Raw genomic sequence first — 22,110 nt, 5'->3', positions numbered from 1 at the left:
CACACGCCGCTGTTCTCCGATCGGCCCAGTACTGGAGATACTTGGCACTCACATAATGACAGCATGCTGTCTCAGTCAGCCAGTCCGGCGCTTTGTTTGCGAAAACTCTTCTCTCAGCCTCAAAATGAACTTTCTTAGAATCAAAATATCCTGTAATTAAATTCAATCCTATAATTTACAACTTAAGCGCATTCCCTTCATTAAGCACTTGATAAGTCCGCTGTTTATCTGTTCCGGTTATCCACTTACCTGTCAAGTATTGTTTTATCTTTAACCTCGTATCTTTTGTACTCGATCCAAGTATTGTGCCATAGATTAGCAATGCAAACAGCAAAACACCTGTACATTTGCTGTTTATGAATTAACCAATAAAATCAAAGTCTACTGCAATAGTGCTCACTCGATAACCTGAAGAGTAGCGCTGTGTCGCAATATAATACTGTCAGCTTCATTCATGTGCTGATGTGTGTTTTTATTACACAGGGAACTGTTTGAAATATTACATTTTATTATTTTATAAAATATTACATTTTAAGATATTTATTTAAATGCATTTCTTTTTTGTATTTAAATTTTTTATTGTTCATTTTTATTATTTATTTATTCATTTAATATTTACTTGTAGTATTCGCATTTATTATTTACTTTTTATTTATTCATTTTTATTTACCTTTTTTATTTATTTTATTTAATATGAGATTTTTGCAACCCCATATAAATAATAATATAAATAATAAATGTAATGAAAGTAATAATGTAAATACTAATTATTAATATTATTTGCTTTATATTTACTATTTACATTTTATTATTTGCTTAATTGTTTAATATTTGCTTTTATTATTCACATTTGTTATTTATTATTCATTTTATTTACCTTTATTTTTATTAGCTTATTTCATACAAGATTTTTATTATTATTTACATTATGTATATTGTTATTATTTACATTTTATTTATTATTCCGTTTTTTATTCTTATTAAACTTTTATTTAAAAGGACTTGACATTTTTGCAACCCCAAATTTATTATTATTTTTATTGTTTTATTATTATTACAATAATATTGTTATTTGTTATTAGAATGAATGCATTCAATTTAAATATTACATATTACCTTTAATTTAAATATTAATATTTATTTATTAATTTATACATGCATTTATTTTTGGTCATTTGGGACATGCATGTAATGTCCCACCAAAGTTTGCATCTGGCCAATGCATTGCAAGTATGATTAACTATGATTAATTAAGTTGCTTATTAGCATGCATTTTATTAGCATTATTAGTATTTATAAAGCACACATTAATTCCTTATTTTGCATGACCATATTCTAGATCCCATAACCCTAAACATAACAACTACTTAAAACAGCAAATGAGGAGTTTGAGTTTATTTACTTTTGTCTCCTAAAGTATTACCACATATATCTGAACTTCAACATATTGCTTAAAGCTGAATGTTTTTGCATGCAGACTCATCGGTGGGTGATTGTTGAGCATGCATGAGTCATTTAGTAATGCTGTGCATGTTAATGTGGCAGCAGCATCTTGAAATGGTTCAGCTTTGTGTTCACTTGTTACCTAACGCTTGTTTATCTGGATGTGGGATGTCTGGGACTGGACTCTGTGCTGAAGGGTGGACTTTGTGTCGGCCAGTAATCTTTCCCAGAGAAACACCTCCCTGAGCGCAGGAGGAAAACCCCTCTTGGATAAGCATATATAAAGAAAGACAGAATGTGTTCTCGTCCCTCTGGAGCTCCAGTTGTCATCCTGTCACTCCATCAGACAGAGGAACCCGATCACAGGTCAGTTCACCATGTTTGTGTCATCTAGATTTAATAATGGAACAATTGTATGTGTATATAGTATAAAATATTATTTTTAAAAGAATGTTTTTAAATGTGTAAAATTCTGAATAAATATGTGATATTAGCATGCAAAAATAATTAAATCACGTGCAATATATTTTTTTTGTTGAATGCAATGTGTTATTTTTAATGTGCAAAAATTTTAATTCTTAGATATAAAAAGCATACAAAATCAGCTGCGATATTTTTTTCTTTACTTGGGAGGATATTTGCATATGTTGTATATCTTGTAAATATTTACACCAGGAGTCAAAAGCTTTGAATTTATATTTTAAACACTTTTGATCAAACGGCTTCTGACAATTACAAACTGTATGAAATTCTGTATGAAAGAAAAAATTGTGTCTGCTGTATGCATTTGTATGGACCAAGTGTGCAGCATAATGCAAATGCGTTCATTCATTTCAAAGCATCCTCTGCTCCTCATGCAGTTGACTGATGAATGTCCAGAAGAGCTCAAATATAAGAGTGTGCATCATAATAAAGAATGAGTTGGTGTGTCCAAACTTTTGATCTGCAGTGATGTAATGCATTTTATGATAACAAGCGTTGTAATGCAGTGACTGTTTTCAGCTGTCAGTATGGTGGGTCTGAAGCCATCAGATGTTCCTCCTCCTCTGGGCGTGAAGGTTCTCAGCGCAGGAACAGCCGCCTGCATCGCTGATTTAGTCACCTTCCCTCTGGACACCGCAAAAGTGCGGCTGCAGGTACAGACTTCATCCCGCCACTACAAATGACCAGAGACTCTAAATATGTTGTATTTGCACAGTTTACACCAATAATATATTAATGATTATAATCAATCTTATATGGATAGTTGTAAATGTATTGTAAATGTTTTTTTAAGATTTATGAAGAATAAAAAAAAAATTAAATTGCATTTTCTATTATGAATACGATTGTTTTAAATTCTGTAATTCTATATAATATTAAATATTATGTATTATAAAATAAATTAAAATATAATATATTATGTATTTTTACACCAACAATATATTTATGATGATAATAAAATTATATAAATAATACCTGCTAGTAATTTTGTTAGTTATTAATATTTCAAAATGTCATTTTTTTTTAAGATTTCTGAAAACTAAAAAATATATAAATTAATGTATATTTAAAGAAAGATCTGAATATGAGTGTATTAAATGAAATTTAATGTCGTATATTAAAAATATATATTTCATAATTTATATATTAAAATATTACAATACACATTATTATACATTTTTGCACAAATAATATGATTATAATAAATGTTATAAAAAATAATCTGGGTAATTTTGTTCATTTTAATATTTCAGATTGAAAATGTATACCTTCTTTTTTAAGATTTCTGAAGAAGAAAAAATATATTATTAATATTAAAAATCTATTTAAAATTATTATAATATATAATCTGTTTCTGAATAGAATTTAGTTGTTTTAAATATCATATTAAAATACATTATTATATTTTTTGCACCAATAATCTATTTAAATATTTTATATTAAATATTATGTTTTATAATAAATATATGATCTATTATATTCATTTCTATTCAAAATCCTTTTTTTTTTTTTTTTTTTTTTATGGGTAATTGTTAGGAATTTTTATAGATATTTTAAATCTATATCTTGGCAAAAACAAGATTATTATATATATATAATATTATATATATATAATATTTATTTGGTTATTATTACACACTTGTAACTGTTATACAGTAGTAGTATGATCTCTCTGGTTTACTCCCATCACAATCTCTCTGTGTTTTCCATGTTTTCTTCCAGATCCAGGGAGAGAAAGCGGTGATGGGCGCAGCTAAAGGCATCCGGTACAGAGGGGTGTTTGGGACCATCAGCACCATGGTGAGAACGGAGGGGCCGCGCTCGCTCTACAACGGCCTGGTCGCTGGGCTTCAGAGACAGATGGCCTTCGCTTCCATACGAATCGGCCTCTACGACAACGTCAAGAGCTTCTACACGCGCGGCAAAGACAGTGAGTTGACTAGATAGAAACATGATCTCAGCTGTTTCTCCCAGACAAGAACGAGAATGCTGGGATGAAGGAGAAACATCTGAGACAAAGGGGGTCTCTTGTTTATGGATTGGTTGTATTTGCCTTGCAGACCCCAACGTGGGCATCAGGATCCTGGCGGGCTGCACCACCGGAGCGTTAGCCGTGTCTGTGGCTCAGCCCACAGATGTGGTGAAGGTGCGTTTCCAGGCCCAGATGAACCTTAAGGGGGTGGGCAGACGCTACAGCGGAACTATGCAGGCCTACAGACAGATCTTCCAGCACGAGGGGCTCCGGGGATTGTGGAAAGGTGGGTTTTCTGTTCGTTTTTACTACATTCTTTAAAAAAAACAAGTTTTTTTCACAGCGATTCCTTGAAGAACCATTCTGGGTCCCCAAAGAACCTTTCACTCCACAGTTCTCAAAAGAACCTGTGAAGAACATCTTTTTCCACTATGAAGAATCTTTTGTGGAATGGAAAGATTCCATGGATGTTAAAGGTTCTTCATGGAACCATCAATGCCAATAAAGATGATTTTTTTTATTTTTTTTAACAGTGTATGGGATTATTTGACATTGAGGTTTTTATACAGTTTTACTGTATCAAAATTTAGCAATCTCTCTACATATGCAGCTGTCCTGAATGGCAGCATCCAAACTGACACAGAAACAAATATGTATATATATGTATATGTTAAAATATATTTAAATAAAAGAAACAAGTATATAGAATTATTGTGCATAAAAAATTATAAAATGTTTTTATAGATTATTATTCATATTAATATGAAAAAATAAATAATATTTTTGAGTTTGTCAATTTTTTTTAAATACTTTCTTGCCTTTCTAAATATATTTATATTGAGAAAAAAATTGTACATGTAATATATTTTAGAAAATATATTCTCAATTTGACAAAAAATAATAGTGTATATTGAAAATATATTTTGGGCGGCCAGTACATTGATTGATTTGTCATGCCAGCTCTGTCTTTGTTTAATCTGCAGCAGCACTGATGACTCTAATGGATGTCTTCGTAATATCTGATGTGTTTTCGTACAGGAACTCTGCCCAACATCACGAGGAACGCCCTGGTCAACTGCACTGAACTGGTGTCCTACGATCTCATCAAAGAAGCCCTTCTCACACATAAGCTCATGTCAGGTACGAAATCTCACAGCAGGGCTGAGAATCAGAAACCTAAACAAGTCACAGAATTCAGTATTCAACTGATGTAGCATTTCTGTTTCCAGTCTCCAGTTTATTCAGCATTTTTATTAGGTAGGAACCAGAATCATTAAATTCGTTCAGACAGTGTTTCCTAAAACTCCAAACCTATGCCAGCGTGTGCCAGGAGTCCATGAGGAGACGTCTGTGATTGGACTAAAGCAGCGTCCCGCACCATTAATAACCCGTGTGAAACCTGTTAGAACAAACCACTTTCACCAGATAAGATAGCACTGGTGATCAGGTCAGGCCTTGCTGTCCAATTCATGCCATCAGCACTTTTGTAGTGAAAGGTCTGTAAAACCAGGGCAAAGGGTTGATGAGGTTTCCACACACACAGAGAACAGAGTGTGTCTGACACAGTGCTGATATCAATAAAACTCAGTGTTATTGCTGTAATAAAGTCAAATACAACTATTAGATGAAACACAAAGGAAAATGAGAAATGTTACCTTTGGCAACTGACTGAAATTGTAAAAGTTGAAGTTTTAAAATGACTAAAACTGAAATAAAAATAAATAAAAGCTAATTAGAAATATTCAAAAAAAACAATGACAAGCTCATAACAAAATTACTAAAACAAACAAAAATTAAAATATATAATTAAAAGCTAATTCAAAATGTTAATAAATACTATAATAGAATTATAGTAGAAAAATATCGAAAAGAATTACAGAAAAAAGTCATTTCCTATGGAATTATTTCAAGTAACTGTTTAATTAAATTAATAAAATATAGATGAGAAAATAACACAATATATAACAATATCAACAACAACAACAACAATAAAAAGCCTAAAAAAGGCAGATAAAATTATTAAAACTAAAAATTGAAATGAAAACTGAAAATATCAAAATTAGATACAACATATTTATACATATTATAATAATAAAGTAACACTGGTCTACACCAGACACATCATTTACACACAGAATATAATGAATACATTTATTTAAAGTGAAGATTCACACATAATCATTTCAGGTGGAAGGACAATACGGCAGCTGCATAATTCATTGAATAAAATATTGCATAGAAATTGTGACAATAATGTGACAATAAATTGTGAAATTGTTACAATATATTGAAATGATTTTAATTCGATTTATTTATATAACACAATATTTATATACTAATAAAATGACAAAATTACATTTCATTGACATGCAGTACATTTACATTATAAATGAAAGACTAAAGATTGAAGGACAATAAGACGACTATTTATTAATCGAATAAAAAAATAAAGAAATAAAGAAACCTAGACTTCAGAACAAAATGAAAATATATTTATTTTTATGTAATATTTTAATGGATGGATGGATGGATGGACACATTGACTAAAATAAAGAGGAAACTGTGACTTTAAGCACAAACTCTTAGATTTTATTTCAGTAACATTTATTCATGTTTTGTGCTTCACAGACAATCTTCCGTGTCATTTCGTGTCTGCATTCGGAGCGGGTTTCATCACGACGGTGATCGCGTCTCCTGTGGATGTGGTGAAGACGCGCTACATGAACTCTCCTCCCGGACAGTACCGCAGCTCCCTCAACTGCGCCTGGACCATGATGACCAAAGAGGGCCCGACCGCCTTCTACAAAGGGTGAGCGCCACATATATGTGACCCTGGACCACAAAACCTGTCATAAGGGTCCATTTTTTAAACTGAGATTTATACATCATCTGAATAAATGCACTTTCCATTGCTGTATGGATAATATTTAGCTGAGATATGACTATTTGAAAATCTAGAATATGAGGGTGCAAAAAAACTAAAATATTGAGAAAATCGCCTTTAAAGTCGTCCAAATAAAGTTATTAGCAATGCATATTACTAATCAAAAATGAAGTTTTGATATATTTACAATTTACAAAATATCTTCATGGAACATGATTTTTCCTTAATATCTTAATTATTTTTGGCATAAAAGAAAAATTTATAATTTTGACCCATACAATGTATTTTTGGCTATTGCTACAAATATACCCCAGCGACTTAAGACTGGTTTTGTGCTCCAGGGTCACATTTAATGCTGTTAAACGAAGCAAACTTTACTAACGTGTCGCGCCTGAAATGAACTCTGACTAACAGACGAAGCGTTTGTGTTTCTCCTTCAGGTTCGTACCCTCTTTCCTGCGGCTGGGCTCCTGGAACGTGGTGATGTTCGTGTCGTTCGAGCAGCTCAAGCGGGCCATGATGATGTCCAGGAGCAGAATCGAGGCCACCACATAGATCTTCACCTCAGACCGAAATCCTTTCACACTCACGGACTCACATGAGCAGCTGTTTCAAACTCCTCTGAAGGGACGAGGACAAGGACGAGAACCGGAGCAGCTTCCAGTTTCACACTTCCGCTTTGGAAGTTCAACAGGCAACAGAACGGGATGCACATCAGTGAGAAACTGACCGAAACATCAAAAACAGATCTCCTTCAGGGTAAACCACTGTAAAAACGGCTGCTCAATACAACGATTGATCATACAACGCACAAATCGAACCCCCTTGATATGTTAATGTACATAATGTTTATGTAATATTTATATTTCCTCATTTTTTAAGCAATTAGTGCTTTGTTTAAAGCAGCTATTTACCTTAATGTCTACTTAACCCTGAATATCCAACACATAACCCTGGACTGACCTAGAGAATGAGAGCGCCTTATGACTGGAAACTTATAAAGACATAAAGATAAGCTTCAATAAAACATTGTTATACTACTTTTGGATGTCTTTGTGGTGACTGTGGATTTAGGTTGAGTACTTTGTGAAATGAGCATAATATGCATCTCTCTAATAATAATAATAATAGTAATTAAAAAGTAAAAAAACATGATTCACTTTCATTTTTAAACATTTATGGTATCATGCATTAATCATTAAAAAAACCTACAAACCTCATTTTGTGACATGCAACTTTACAACTTTTAAACAGCATTTTGCTTATGCATGCAATTTTTATGACTATATTAAATTGTGGTAGTTATGTGAAATTTTATTCAAAAACATATGCATCATAAAAATATTTACATGGTTTACTGATGCAAATATAACAAGTACAAATTACTTCAGTAAACGTATAATGCATTAATCACAAAGAAGTTCTTTTTAAAAATTAAAACAAAATTTTATAGGCTAAACCTTTTTTTTGTGACATGCAACATAATTTTGCCGCATTTTGCTTATGCATGCAGATTTTTTGACCATATTAAGTTGTTTTATGTGAAATAACTGATATTGATTTTGAAATGCATATGCATCTCTCTTCAAAAAATCTTTAAATGATCATGATGCAAATGTAAATTTAAGGAAAATATCAAATTAATTAAATATTTATAGAATCATGCATTAGACAGGTTACCGTGCATACAGATTTTAAGATCATATTTGTCCAAGAACTACAAGGAATATATATTTAAAAAAATTCACAGAATTAATTAAAAAGAAAGAGTAAGAGCAAAAAGGTGACAAAGTTATTAAAAGTAGTGATCAGTTATAAGACGGAAAGCATATGCATTCATTCGGACCTAAAATCTGAAAACATGGAATGCATTAATTGAATTCAATTACCCACTTCAAAAAATCCCTTATTTTACTAGACTCGAAAATGTGTTTTCATTCCCAAACCTCTAATGAAAAGATTCAAACATTGTATTTGAATATTCAGTCACTAATTTTATTCTTCAGCATTAGGTATGGATCCAACACTATAAAATGAATCGGGTCATCAGGAATAAAAAGTTACATCTTCAAAACCAAACACTGTTTATAAATAAGACAAGGACACTGTGTCACATCAACATGTGCATACAAATGCTGTACTTTGGAATTGAGTTGAGGTCTGAATAACAATATTCACAAAACAGATTTGTTATTAAATAGTTATCAAAGAATTGTGCAGATGATGACGGGTTTAATACAACTTAAACACACTTTAACATGCAAAGAGTGAATCATCTGCATACAGAAGAAGAAACAACTTCCTAACATCTTACGAACAGAAACGTCAACTTCCTGAGATGGATAAACAAGAAGAAGCAGGAGTCACGTGACCACGACCAAAACGTTCAAGTGTGAAGGGGATTCCAATCTGTTCATTGGAGAGTTTAAAACTTTGAAAGTATTATTAGCAATACTTAACAGTGTAAGTCTTTTCCCTGACCAGGTCAATGTAGCTAAACAACCAGCTATGTACTCGATGTACAGTTGTTTAAATATTAATATTCAAATAAAGTTTCATGCACATTTCCCAACTAAAAACTACCATTAAGTCAATGGAAAAAGAAAAGAAAATCAACTGTTGCGGCTCTGAAATGATGCTGGAATGCTGGAATCACTTCTCTTGGTCCACGGTCATGATGAGCGTGACCTCAGGCATCTGAAGCTGACCTTTGACCTTGTCGTGGAACTTCTCCCTGTAGCGATTGAACTCCATGATGCTCTCTGGCTCCTCTTCCAACCAGAACTTATCAAACTCGTACGCCAGGTAACCTGCCAACAGGAAACAGCGGAAACACATGACATGGAAACAAAAAAATGAAAAAAAGATGACTTTTTACATAAAAGTAAGCCTATTTTGGGAACTTTAATGCAGTATTTAGTGTAATATACTGCAAAATAAACAAATAAATAAATACAAATAAAAATACATATATACTAAATGCATACTAAAAATATATATTTTAAATTTTATACCTTCAAATATATTATTATATAAACATTTCAATAATAATAACAAATTAATAATATAATCAAAAAATAATTCATAAAAAAATATTGATATTTAATATTAATTATTATTAATAAAACAATCTGCAATGTCCTAAAATTTGGCTTTATTTTCCTTAATCAAAATGTATTTTTATTTATTTATTTCAGAATTGATTGTGCTCCAACCATGATCTTCACAGGTTTTGTGAGAGACTCATTGCTCTTTATACATATTCCTCAAATAAATAAATAAATATTTAAAATTACATAAAATAAACTAAAAAGTGCTGTCAAATGATTCATCGCATCCAAATAAAAGTTTTTGTTTACGTAATATATGCATGTGTACTGTGTATATTTATTATGTATATATATATATATATATATATATATATATATATATATATATATATATATATATATATATATATATATATATATATATATAAATACACACACATGTATATATTTTGAAAATATTTACATGTCTATTTATATTCATATAGATTATATTATAAATAAATATATTTAATATATATAAAAAAAAAATCTGAAATAGATACATGCATGTGTATGTATTTATATATATACATAATAAATATACACAGTACACATACATATATTATGTAAACAAAAACTTATTTTGGATGCGATTAATCGCAATTAATCGTTTGACAGCACTAGTTTATATATTAAATATATTTATATATAATATAAATTATATGAATATATATGTAAATATACAAATATTTTCAAAATATATACTGTGTTTGTATTTATATCTACATAATAAATATACACAGTACACACACCATCATCTAAACAATTAATCGTTTGACAGCACTATATATATATATATATATATTTATTTGTTTTACTCACAGTAGAAATGATAGAAGTGCTGCATTTGTGGTTTTCCAGAGACTGTGTTGTAGAAATGAGGCTTCAGAGCGTCACTCTTCATTAAGCTGTATGCCATCTCTGTTAGATTGATCCCTACTATGGCATACGAGTACCTGCATCGACACAAAGCATGCTATGATGAGGATAACTTTTTCCCCCACTTTATTTATAGGATTTTCCACAAATTACAAAATTTCAAACATTTTAGAATACTGTTGTACCTGATGAGAGCCCTTTTACTAATTTAATCAGTCATGATGCCAAGAATCACTAAACATGACAAATCAGTGACACTCACCCTAGTCTGGGGTGATTGGCATGTGACAGGACCTGCCGGGCTGCGTCTGTGTAGTTCTCACTGAAAAAACTGGCCAAACAAAGAAAAACTTTAACTTCAAAGCATCAGAGAAGCAACGAAGCGTCATCTTCTCATAAGCAGAGAAGCTGCACTTACAGGAGGTTTGTGAGTCCCAGCATCCCCATCCCTCTGAAATCAGTCTTGGGGTCGTCGCCCTGGAAACCAATGTTTCCCCACTGCTTAGTGACCCTGGATTCCAGCTTCACTGACGGCATTAACAGATCCCACAACTGACCGAGAACAAACAGAACTGAGAACCTCTGAAGCTCAATGATCTTAAAACGATCAGAAAAATTAGATAAATCACCTTCAGAAGCATGTTCTCATGTTCTTCATTTTCTGAGTCGAACACCTGTTTTCTTAGTTCCTCCACCGCCTCAAACAACTCGTTATATCCGTTGATTTGTAACAAACACTGACGGAGATTCACCTTAAACCTGTAAGACAGATTTCTGCATGTAAAACTGATATTGATAATACACATGTTAAAAATTAAACAATAATCAACCTTGAAAATAAAAACTGTGAAGCAATTAGACAATTTTCTTGACTAGCAAGTAGAAACAGTATTAAAAAAGGGTGTTGTGGTTAATTAGTTGATTTAATAATTTACTATTAGCATAAACGTTCATTCAAGTACTAATGTATTTATTTACATTTATGCATTTGTCAGATTTAATAAAATAATTAAAATAAATATCTAAAATATTGATAACACTTTATTTAAGGTGCCCTTGTTACATGTACTTAGTATTATAAAAACAATAAATTATGCATAATTACATGCAAGTAACCCCAAGCATAAAATAAGAACATGTAGTTAATTAATACTGCTCAGTATTTAAATGCATAATTACACTGGAACATGGACACCTTAAAATAAAGTGTAACCAAAATATTTTTATATGTATTAAAGCATTTTAATAATATTATATATATATATATATATATATATATATATATATATATATATATATATATATATATATATATATTTATTTATTTATATAAATAATATATATATATATATATATATATTAATCTAACATAAATCATAATATTATTTATTTATTTATATATATATATAAATAATATATATATATATATATTATAAAAATATATATAATATATATATATATATATATATATAATAAAAAAAAAAAAATATATATATATATATATATATATATATATATATATATATATATTAATCTAACATAAATCATAATATTATTTATTTATATATATATATATATATATATATAATAAAAAAAAAAAATATATATATATATATATTAATCTAACATAAATCATAAGATTATTTATTTATATATATATATATATATATATATATATATAATAAAAAAAAAAAAAAAATATATATATATATATATATATATATTAATCTAACATAAATCATAATATTATTTATTTATTTATATATATAAATAATATATATATATATATATATATATATATTATAAATATAAATATATATATATATATATATATATATATATATATATATATATATATATATATTATAAATATAAATATATATATATATATATATATATATATATTATAAAAATATATATTATATATATATATTAATCTAACATAAATCATAATATTATGTTTGTATTTCCTTGATGGGGACTGTTTACATTATGTAATGACAGGTGTATTTTAATATGCTGAAACAGGATCTTGTAGCTTTTCTCCCTTGAAATCTTGTTATTCCAAATTAATGGATGTCGCTAATTATAATGTGCTGTTTTTATTAAATGAAAAACAAAAAAATTAATTGTTAAAAAATCTAAGAAAAATATTGTGCAACAAATTGGCACATGGTAGTGCTTATGCCATTTATGCTATTACAATGAAAATACAGAAATATTTATAATACATTCAAAAAATAAATTTAGATATCACTCTTAATGTATTCCACTGGGCCTAGTGTGGTGAGAAAGCTTAGTAACGTTAAAAAAAATTAAATCATCATCATCAGATCAAATCATGTGAATATTTCACTGTTGCAGAAAAAGGCTGCAAAAATGTTCAAGTTTATTTTCCCAACTGAATGAAGTTAATGCAATCTTAAGAGAGCCTCACGTAGGATCTTTCCGCTCCTTGATTCTCTTCTCCTGGATTATTTGAGCCAGATGGTCGTCCAAATCATTCTCCTTCAAAGATAACGCTGCTCGCAATACCTGATCAAACACAAACAAACACACTTCAGAGTGCAGTAGAGAAAGAGTCTTGAGTGAAGAATCTGGTCAAATATTAATAATTAACAGCTCAGATAAAAAGTACTGAAGCAGCCAGAAATCATAGCCACACTTACCCTGCTTTTAGAGGACTTCAGGGAATACTCTACAAGACAAACAACAACGACAAGTTTGCAAAAGTGATCCATGACCATTCAAATGCTGTCTTAAATGAACAATTCAGCCAAAAAAATGGATTACAAACGGGTAAAATTATTCTTTAACCATTCTCCCATAGATTAATATATAGTCCACGTATGATAATCACCTATCTGTGCTGTCCTCAGCGCCCCAGCTTTGCATCGGGCACAAATACGCTGCAGCTCACATCTCCCTGTGACCAGCCGGAGGAACCATTTCAACCAGAAGCGCAGACATGAGGAATAGAAACACTGCCAGATATACCCCAGCATCCTCTGAAACACAAACAGCATCTGTTAGTTCCAGTCCAACTACACTCTTTCTTCCAAATGCATGATTATGCATGCAACAAAAATAAAAAAAAATTTCTCCAATGTATTTTCTTACATGCATACAGCTCATGCAAGCAGTTAACACAGGCTTTAGAGCTACACATCAGTAATGCAGACTTTATTCTGTCCAAATGAGCTGTGTGAAGCTAGGATAGGAATAAGCATTATTAGTCATCTCTAACTGGACTCTGTTTACACTGTCCACCATCAAATCAGACACACTGGTCAATTAGATGACCAATGTACCTTAATCATAAGCCAAAAGTGGTGCTTTTAGAAAATCAGCTGGACAACACAACAGGTTGTTCGCGCGAGAGACATACTGGGCATCAAAAACGCAAATAATCAAATAATTCAACTCATGACACATTTCACGTGACGCTGCAAACGTTTATACCGCTTCACGTTGAGTCGCACTTTTTTTCTGGCATTTAATACTATGTGGTAAAGAGTTTTTAGAGTCTAGTAACTGTATGAATCGCACTTACTAGCAGCTTCGTCGTCCGGAAGTAATTCGGATTGGTGCGCATGCGCAGAAGAACTGACTCTGATCCCAGAGGGCGCAAGCGAGCACTAGCCGCATTTTCTGAATGCATTGCATATTCCCCAACACTGTCAAAATGTGTTTTATTTTATTAATTTAGAGTAGGTTATAGAAAGAAGTATATGTTCGCATCTGTACCTGACAAACGCCACGTTAACTGTTTAGAGTGCACTAGGTTTATATAACTTAGGTAGGCAACTGTAGGCCCTATATTGGATATAAACCTATGAATATATAAATAAATTATACGCTTATCTGGGGGAAATTTCCCTGACGTGTCTAAAAAACGAATTTAAGCGGTTCCTGCTCCTTTGAATTTCCATGCCTTTTAAAAAGCAATTACATTTTAGAACTGGACATAACTTTTTTAGTATTATTATAAAACACAGAAGATATGGGAGAATACACAGGAGAGAGAGAAAAATGCAATTTACCTAAAACCCGTTTAACACATCAAAGCTTTTTTTTATTGGATTTTTTTTTTTTTTTTTTTTTTTTGAAGTGATGACAATAGCTACTTGTAGATCAGAAGCTAATATTTTGCAGCTGGATTTATGGCAAGCCGTTTTGATTCATTCTCAGGATATGAATTCTTGATATCAATAATTCAGTTACTAGTTAAAATACTAATTCTTGATATCAGGAATTGGATTTCTAGTAACAATGGCTATTTTTGATATCAGCAATATATTTCCACTTTGTATTGTATTTACCCATCACATAAAGATTAAGACATCATTATTGTCAGAAATATCAGAATGGAAAAGATCCTTACTGATAGAAGCAGGTCCCTACAGAGCAGGTGGAACAAGAAATAGGGAAGCTGATATTTGAAGCCAGAATGGTTTAGAAGAATAACAGAAATAGATTCTTCCTCCTCTTGGTAGAAAAAGCAGAGAGGAGAAATGTTAGCTATGGTTAAATTGACGTAGAATTAATTTATTTTTAAACAAAACTTATTTGGCACAGTCCATACTTTAAAAAAAACACTAATGTTTGAGTGAAGTGCCACACATTTTGCCTTAGCTTTAGTTACAAATCTGTTGCTAGAACATTTAAGATCCATTTATAAAAAGTTGAGGTATTTTCAAACTGTTACCATGTCATTTGTAAGATTTCACCAAAAAGAGCTGAACGATTTAAATTTACAACGCGTCGCAGAAGCAATTTCCTGTGAATGTGCAAGACTTCTGATTCTTTAGCAGCTAGAGGTAAACGGTACAGTAAATGTTAAAACCACGCTACAAACCAGTTTATGATTACGGTAATTAAAATATGATAAATGCCAGTTTGCAACATCCAGCAGCATAACGCACATTCTCGCTTATACTTTAAAAACTAAGGTGGATATTCACTGCAGATTTCCACGGCTTGTCCAGATATTTTAGTCTTAAACATTTTTATGATATGTTGGCGTTTTCCATGCCTGTAGGATCCCAAAGTCCTTCTTGCGTTCTGTGTCAATGTTGTCCTTCACAAACAAACACATTTAGTTGGACAAAACCACAAAGTACACAAAGTGCTTTTGAGTTCTGTTCATTTTTAAGAGTGAGCAAGCTTGTGAACAAAAATACAAGAATAGACTAAAAAATAGAATAAAATACAAGAAAAAAAAAAAAAAAAAAAACAAACAAGGCAATTATTCACCAAAATCCTCTATAAATCATGAACAGAAAAAGAAAATAACTCACTAATACAAATAAGACCAGTCTCATACTCGGTGAGGTGCAGTGCATTTAGTGACGGTGCTCTCAGACAAAAGTAACGGGTCAAAACGGGTGTTTCTCTGTAGGTGTTTTACTCCTAAATCCATCAGGAGGTACTAGAGAGCTGAAGCGTAATAACGGCAGCTCCAGAGAGCGGTGGCCGTCTTTGCCCAGCCTCAGGGGGGGAGGTGGTGGGGGGAATACGGAGGGGTTCGCACCACCGCTACCATCATTTCCTGTGTTGTTATTGTTGTCTTCATCACTGGCAGCGGTTTCCACGATGCTGCTAGCGCTTGATTTCTGGCAGCGAGGAAGGAACGAGCCTCTATGGTATCGATTATACAGAAGAAACACCACCAACAGCAACAGCACGATGAGCAACGTGATCAGGCTGACGATGGCGTAAACGCCCCTGAGGATTCTGGGAGATGATGTCCAACTACAGTCTAGAAAGTGAGAGGAGACACAAATGAAAGTTTACCCTTAAAGTGATATGAGAGCAGTCTAATTCAAGTTAATGTCTGAAATCTCTCACACCTGTCAATATAAACTTCTGACAACCAATCTCTTACCAGGTTCAGCAGATGCCACACAAACGCTGGCTCCCGGCCCATGAGGAACCTCACGGTAACCATGGATACAGTGACAGGAGTACGACCCAAACTGATTCACACACTCCGCATGAGCGTCACACACCACCATTTGCGTCTCACACTCATTGATGTCTATTCAAACACACACAGATGGGCTGTTCAGAAGTGATTCAGGTGTTTTTGGGAAGATCATGGCTGCATAATGTGTTAATCTAAAAGTATTTTAAACAATTTGTTTCAAATTCTTTTATAATTATAATGTGCTTTTGACCATACGAAAAAAGGGTGTTTTACATGTACACACACCCCTCTTTTATGTTATATAAAATAAATATTTTACAAAATATTTTGGAATCTGAAATTGATATAAAATCAAAGTCTATGTCTAACCAAGTTAAGTTCCAAATTTAAAGTTGATATCACAAAAATTGAGGTTCATGTGAGATCTCGTTTAGGTGCTACACGAAAAATAGCCACTGGGTGACAATTAATTTATTATTGCATTTTCCGGTCACAAATTTATCAATTTGTCCCAATATTATTTATATCACAAAACAGTCACCAAATAAAGAGTTTTCAGGCTCAGATCTTTCTCACGATATGTGTTTTTATGAAGATTAAATTTTGTAATATGACACTTGACATTACCCACTCGGGGGAGGAGCCCAATTAAATGTCCACGGTTACTCAGTGTCAGATTTCAAAACAGTTTTCACAGAATTCATGTTGAGTTTTTAAGCTTTCGAATGATATCTAATTAAGAATAATTACTAAAATATGTTAAATCATCAAAAAAAAAAAAAAAACCCCAAGTGTCACTAGTTAAAAAAAAGTGTTTTTTTTCCCCCAAAAAGTAATTTGTAAAAAATATTACAAATACTAAATTTAAACAAATAAATAAATAAACATCCACTGTCTTAAAGTAGTGGTCTATTCCAACAAAAAAATATTAAAGTGATTTAAAGGAACCATGCATTCAGCAGGCGCAGTGATATTACGCAGCACCTGAAAGTAGTACCCAGCTATATCACAACTAGTTCCCTAGCTGGGGACTACTTTCAGGTGCTGCGTAATATCACTGCGCCTGCTGCACCCATGGCATGATTATTACGCCGGAATGAGAGTATAGATCCTAGACATATCGGCCCAGAAAATCGCAACTTTTCATTTTCCGTCAGTCTTAGTACATGATGTATCTACAGAAGTTTTAAATAGGAAAAATATCTAAACTCTTTGGTCATTTTTGAGCGAGATGCTAACGGTCTAATCAGATTCAATGATCTATGCTAAGCTAAGCTAAAAGTGCTACAGCCAGACACGGAGATCGACTGAATGGATTCAAAAACTGTAAAACTCAACTGTTTAACTCTTGGGGAGGTGGAAAATCAGCCTTTTTTCAAAAAAAAGTGGAGTGTTCCTTTAAGCAGTCTATGCAACTGGATACAGGTTGACCTTTGGTTAAACTCTATACCTCAGTAAGCTCCTGACACCGCAATAGTCCTGCAGAGAGCAGCGTGCGTGTGTGTGTGTGTGTGTGTGTGTCTGTGGGAGAGAGAGATGTGTCTTTGGCTAGCATGCGGTCAAAACACAGTTTCTGTAAATACAGAGGAACCTGAAAGACCACAGGACAAATCAATGTGCGTGTGGTGTGAGAGCACCTTCAGTAGAGACGGATGCAATGACGCCCTGTGTCTCGGTGGTTTGGGATTTGATGGTTCTGCCCTGTAGCCCCTGCAGACTGGCCTGAAGATCCCTGTGTGTCAGCTGCCCTACAGCCACCTTCTCAAACTGCAGCCACACGATGAACAACACACCAGAACTCAACCTGGAGACAGATTGATCAACACTGTGAGCAGATTGGTTTGGAAGAATCCAATTAATATGCTTCAGGAAGTGAGCTTTGTACTTACTTTTTCAATCTTTTGAAGTCCAGGCTCTTTGGAGTGAGATGTCCAAGCACTTCTTGTATCTGTAAACCAATTTTGAGCCCCGAAGTTGCTTAACTAACAACAATATTCTGATTATCTATAAAGGGAGTCGTAATGTTGAGCCTCACCATGGTCTCTAGAGCAGATCTGAGGGAAGAGGATTCTTTGTGATGTTCAGGCTCCAGATTGATCTCCACACTCACCTCGAACAAGAGCTCTGATTGGACGGATGAGAAGACATCATCAGAATGTAAACTGTATATCTTCTAGAGTGTAACCAAAAACTTTTATTTTTGTAAAAAATGATTGGTAGTTGTATTAAGTTGATGTTGAACATTTGAACTTCTCACCCCCAGGAAAATGCCTGTTGAGGGTGACATTTCTTAAGGTTTGCTGGTACAGAGCTTTCTCTGTAGAATGAATAATGCAAGAAAACCTTAGATAAAATAAAAAATGTCTGGTTCATATATATATATATATATATATAGTATTCACTTAAGGCATTAATGAATTAATAAATCCTATTTTAGGGCCATTTTATGATCCTGCTAGTTTTGAAACTAATCTACTGAAATTGTATAAAACAAATACATTAAAATGGAAAAGTACATACTATTACTTTATTAATTAAATTGTAATTTAACTATGTAATTATAGTATGTTTTACAGAATTTAATTTATGCTGATTTTAATAATAAAAACCCAGACAGGACATTGTTATACATTTTTATATAATTCCTCCTTGCATAATACTACTACTAATAATAAAAACAAATAAAATACGTTTTTATTGTTAATATTACCCCTTGCATACTACAACTAATATTAATAATCTTTTTAAACATTAAATTATTAATATTACCATGATAATAATAATCATAACAACAAAAATCTATTTTAGGCCCATTGTTAAGTAATTTTGGGTAGTAAAGTGTACTTCATTTTCATAAAAATAATGTTGCAATACCAAAAAAAAAAAAAAAAAAAAAAAAAGAAGTCCTATAAAGAGGCTCTTTTTATGCAAAATGTAATGCTTTCCAACTGTTAAAAAAAAAAGTAACTGCACCTTTTGATTTGCGGTGTAGTTTGGGTTGTATTACAGGTAGTGTGACGCTGCTCTTGGTTGCTGTCATCTCAATGGAAACAGCTTCCTCGTCGTCCCGCTGTTCCACTTTTACCCACCTCACTCCTCCAGCATCAGGCGTCAGTCTGGCTCTGACCGGCTCGGTTTGACCGGAGGAGTGCACCTGCACATCCACATTCCTGCGCATGGTGGACGGAGAGCGGGCGGCGGGTTTGACGTGTGGCATGGGCGTCTGTGCGCTGAGGGTCATGCCTGAGGCGTCTGCGAACGCCGCTTGATATCTGGGCCGTATCTGAGCCGCTCCATTTTTGGGTTGGTTGTGCTGAGTCTCAGCAGGCCACCGACCAGCTTCTTCGTGTGACGCTGCAATGAAATTATCATTATAGTATGCATCATCATCAACCACATCATTACTGTTGTAACCAGGCGCTAGAAAGCGAGGAGATGAACCCCCGGGACTCTTTTCATTGGGCACTGAGGATCCAAACTTCTCGGTTTGTGTGTTCACTGCTGATGTATCTGCTGCGACGTCTCTCACAGCTGGTGGAGAATCTGTAATTGCATCGGTTTCTTCTTCATCATCTCCTAATGCTGCTTCTATCACATCTACAGGAATGTCTGTCAAATACAAAGAGTCATGTGACACCAGCAGGCCCGGCTCCAGAATCAAATCAAAGCCTACGTTATAATCAATGAAGTTTTCTACACTGCACAGGAGTTTACAAAATAACAAATAAAAACACTGAAAACATTCACTCACCTTCATACATGGAATCAGGAGAATCCAGTGATCTGAAAGCTTTAAAGCGTCCATAGAAGCCCCTGTAGGGGACGAGCCGGTTCCCGTCGATGAGAAGCACCACCTGAACCGTATTGGACACGGAGGTGTACCTGGCCTTTCTCCAGCACCTCTCCAGGATCCTCTGCCCTCCCGCAGGCGCCGGAGACTCATCCAGGTGGATCTGATCGCTCTTCTCCTGACAGGCGTCCGAGGGAGTAAAGTCCTCCAGGTAGAGCTCCAGACGCTTCCCAGGAGGCACCTGGATGGTCCAGTTGCACCACATGGGGGGGTGTGAGCACAGGTAATCAGGGGAGAAGAACTCACCGCTGTCTTCGCGGAGGACTTGATGGCAGCTGCGCAGGGCATAGAACGCGTATCGCTCACGGCCTACACCTGACAAGAGAGAGAGAGACATTTCAGAACATCTATGCCCCAAAATATATAACTCTTTTAACTGTAGAGGAAATGTTACAGGGCATTTAAATGACCAAAAGTAAGATTCAAATTTGACAAATGTTGTTAAAAGTACATTGGAGGAAAAATAAAAATAAGATAAATAGATGATATTAATAAATATATATTCTTACAAAATACAATATAAATATTTTAATACTATGAATAAGATGGCATGTATTTTAGCATATTTATCCCCCAAAACATATGATTTTTTTTTTTAAAGGAATTTTTTTTTTTATATAAAACATAAATATGCAAATAAATAATTATTCTAATGAGTTATCTAAGCAAATGATTAATTTTGTAAAAAAAAAAAAAAAAAAAAAGTGATTTCCACGCATTCATCTATTCCTCCTGTGTAGCATGTTGCATCTTTTCAATTAGTTGTTTCTCCATACTGCAAAGCTGCTGATATTTATTGTGAAAGTGCTATACATTATTAATTGAATATATTTATCTTATGTTTGGTTGTAAACAAAATAGCCTACGCACTCACACAGATACTTTCAAATATTTTTATAATTTAATACATTTAAAAAAAAAAAATTATAAGTTAATATTTTATGATTTCAACTACAACAACAAATGTAGCTTTTTATCCTTAATAATACCTTTCTTACGCATTATAAATGCGCCTTTACAAATATTGAAGCTTGGAAATTTAGCTTTAAAAAGTTTGAAAACCCCTGAGGACACAAAATGATGATGTTAAATCTAAAGAGGAACAGGTGCGTCAGAACGTTTACATTGATGTAAATGTGACTGACAGCTGTTTACCTGCCGATGCTTTTCCGCCATATCTGTTGATCTGCCAAAAACAGACAGATTGAGTGAAACGTGCAGAGATCAGACCATCATCAGAAGAGCATCCATGAGTTACTCACCTCAGCGCTGCTTATCAAACCTGTCAAATACATTAATATCATAAGACTGTATGTACTCAATAAATGCCGCCGTGGCATTTTGGATTTATGCGCGTGAACTTTCTACGTTGTTGTCAGATGCTTGTTTTAAAAACTAAACGGAAGAGGCCGCCAGCATCACCTGTATTATATCTGTAGTTAATGAGGTAAGGTTACCTGTCGCGCATGAATGAATGAGGTTTATATGAGATGTGACTGGCTCTTGATCAGACAGAGGGCGCCGCGCAAACATAAAACAACAAAACCAGTCATAATATGGGTCTTTTTTTTTTTTTGAAAG

At 33.0% G+C, this 22,110-nt stretch overlaps 3 protein-coding genes across 4 annotated transcripts; 1 reads left to right on the top strand and 2 right to left on the bottom strand.

The window, feature by feature from the left end:
- Positions 1-1,730: 1,730 nt before the first annotated feature.
- LOC306872020 (dicarboxylate carrier UCP2-like) lies at positions 1,731-7,821 on the top strand. 2 transcript variants are annotated; one of them, XM_079420335.1, is made up of 7 exons: positions 1,731-1,809; positions 2,446-2,579; positions 3,649-3,856; positions 3,987-4,184; positions 4,937-5,038; positions 6,527-6,707; positions 7,223-7,821. In XM_079420335.1, the coding sequence occupies exons 2-7, from the start codon at positions 2,454-2,456 to the stop codon at positions 7,335-7,337; spliced, it is 930 nt and encodes a 309-aa protein (XP_079276461.1). In that variant the 5' UTR covers positions 1,731-1,809; positions 2,446-2,453; the 3' UTR covers positions 7,338-7,821. The 2 variants fall into 2 exon arrangements, with proteins under 2 accessions (XP_079276461.1, XP_079276460.1); XM_079420334.1 differs by having other exon boundaries at positions 1,758-1,809; positions 2,453-2,579; positions 7,223-7,820.
- Positions 7,822-8,754: 933 nt separating this feature from the next.
- LOC306873337 (ELMO domain-containing protein 2-like) lies at positions 8,755-14,358 on the bottom strand. Its single transcript, XM_079422571.1, has 9 exons — positions 14,304-14,358; positions 13,611-13,758; positions 13,420-13,448; positions 13,188-13,285; positions 11,380-11,509; positions 11,169-11,302; positions 11,013-11,081; positions 10,694-10,827; positions 8,755-9,592 (listed from the first exon to the last, which is right to left on the bottom strand). The coding sequence occupies exons 1-9, from the start codon at positions 14,343-14,345 to the stop codon at positions 9,435-9,437; spliced, it is 942 nt and encodes a 313-aa protein (XP_079278697.1). The 5' UTR covers positions 14,346-14,358; the 3' UTR covers positions 8,755-9,434.
- A 1,770-nt stretch (positions 14,359-16,128) lies between these two features.
- Positions 16,129-21,890, bottom strand: LOC306872301 (uncharacterized protein; the record flags this gene model as incomplete). Its single annotated transcript, XM_079420807.1, has 9 exons — positions 21,792-21,890; positions 21,685-21,715; positions 20,431-20,844; positions 19,653-20,348; positions 18,715-18,803; positions 18,569-18,627; positions 18,317-18,483; positions 16,638-16,790; positions 16,129-16,511 (listed from the first exon to the last, which is right to left on the bottom strand). The coding sequence occupies exons 1-9, from the start codon at positions 21,867-21,869 to the stop codon at positions 16,129-16,131; spliced, it is 2,070 nt and encodes a 689-aa protein (XP_079276933.1). The 5' UTR covers positions 21,870-21,890.
- Positions 21,891-22,110: the final 220 nt, after the last annotated feature.

Source organism: Barbus barbus (genome assembly GCF_936440315.1).
Source record: "Barbus barbus genome assembly, chromosome: 7".
Classification (NCBI taxonomy): Eukaryota; Metazoa; Chordata; class Actinopteri; order Cypriniformes; family Cyprinidae; genus Barbus; species Barbus barbus.
Note: the sequence above shows the minus strand (reverse complement) of the source record. Positions and strands in the feature narration are given on the sequence as shown.

Coding starts and splice junctions, on each gene's coding strand:
- LOC306872020 (XM_079420335.1), top strand. CDS start 2,454: ATGGTGGGTCTGAAGCCATCAGATGTTCCTCCTCCTCTGGGCGTGAAG. Junction 2,580..3,648: donor CCGCAAAAGTGCGGCTGCAG/GTACAGACTTCA, acceptor GTTTTCTTCCAG/ATCCAGGGAGAGAAAGCGGT. Junction 5,039..6,526: donor CACACATAAGCTCATGTCAG/GTACGAAATCTC, acceptor TGTGCTTCACAG/ACAATCTTCCGTGTCATTTC.
- LOC306873337 (XM_079422571.1), bottom strand. CDS start 14,345: ATGCGCACCAATCCGAATTACTTCCGGACGACGAAGCTGCTA. Junction 11,303..11,379: donor ATGAGAACATGCTTCTGAAG/GTGATTTATCTA, acceptor GTTCTCGGTCAG/TTGTGGGATCTGTTAATGCC. Junction 9,593..10,693: donor GCACTTCTATCATTTCTACT/GTGAGTAAAACA, acceptor TCCTGTTGGCAG/GTTACCTGGCGTACGAGTTT.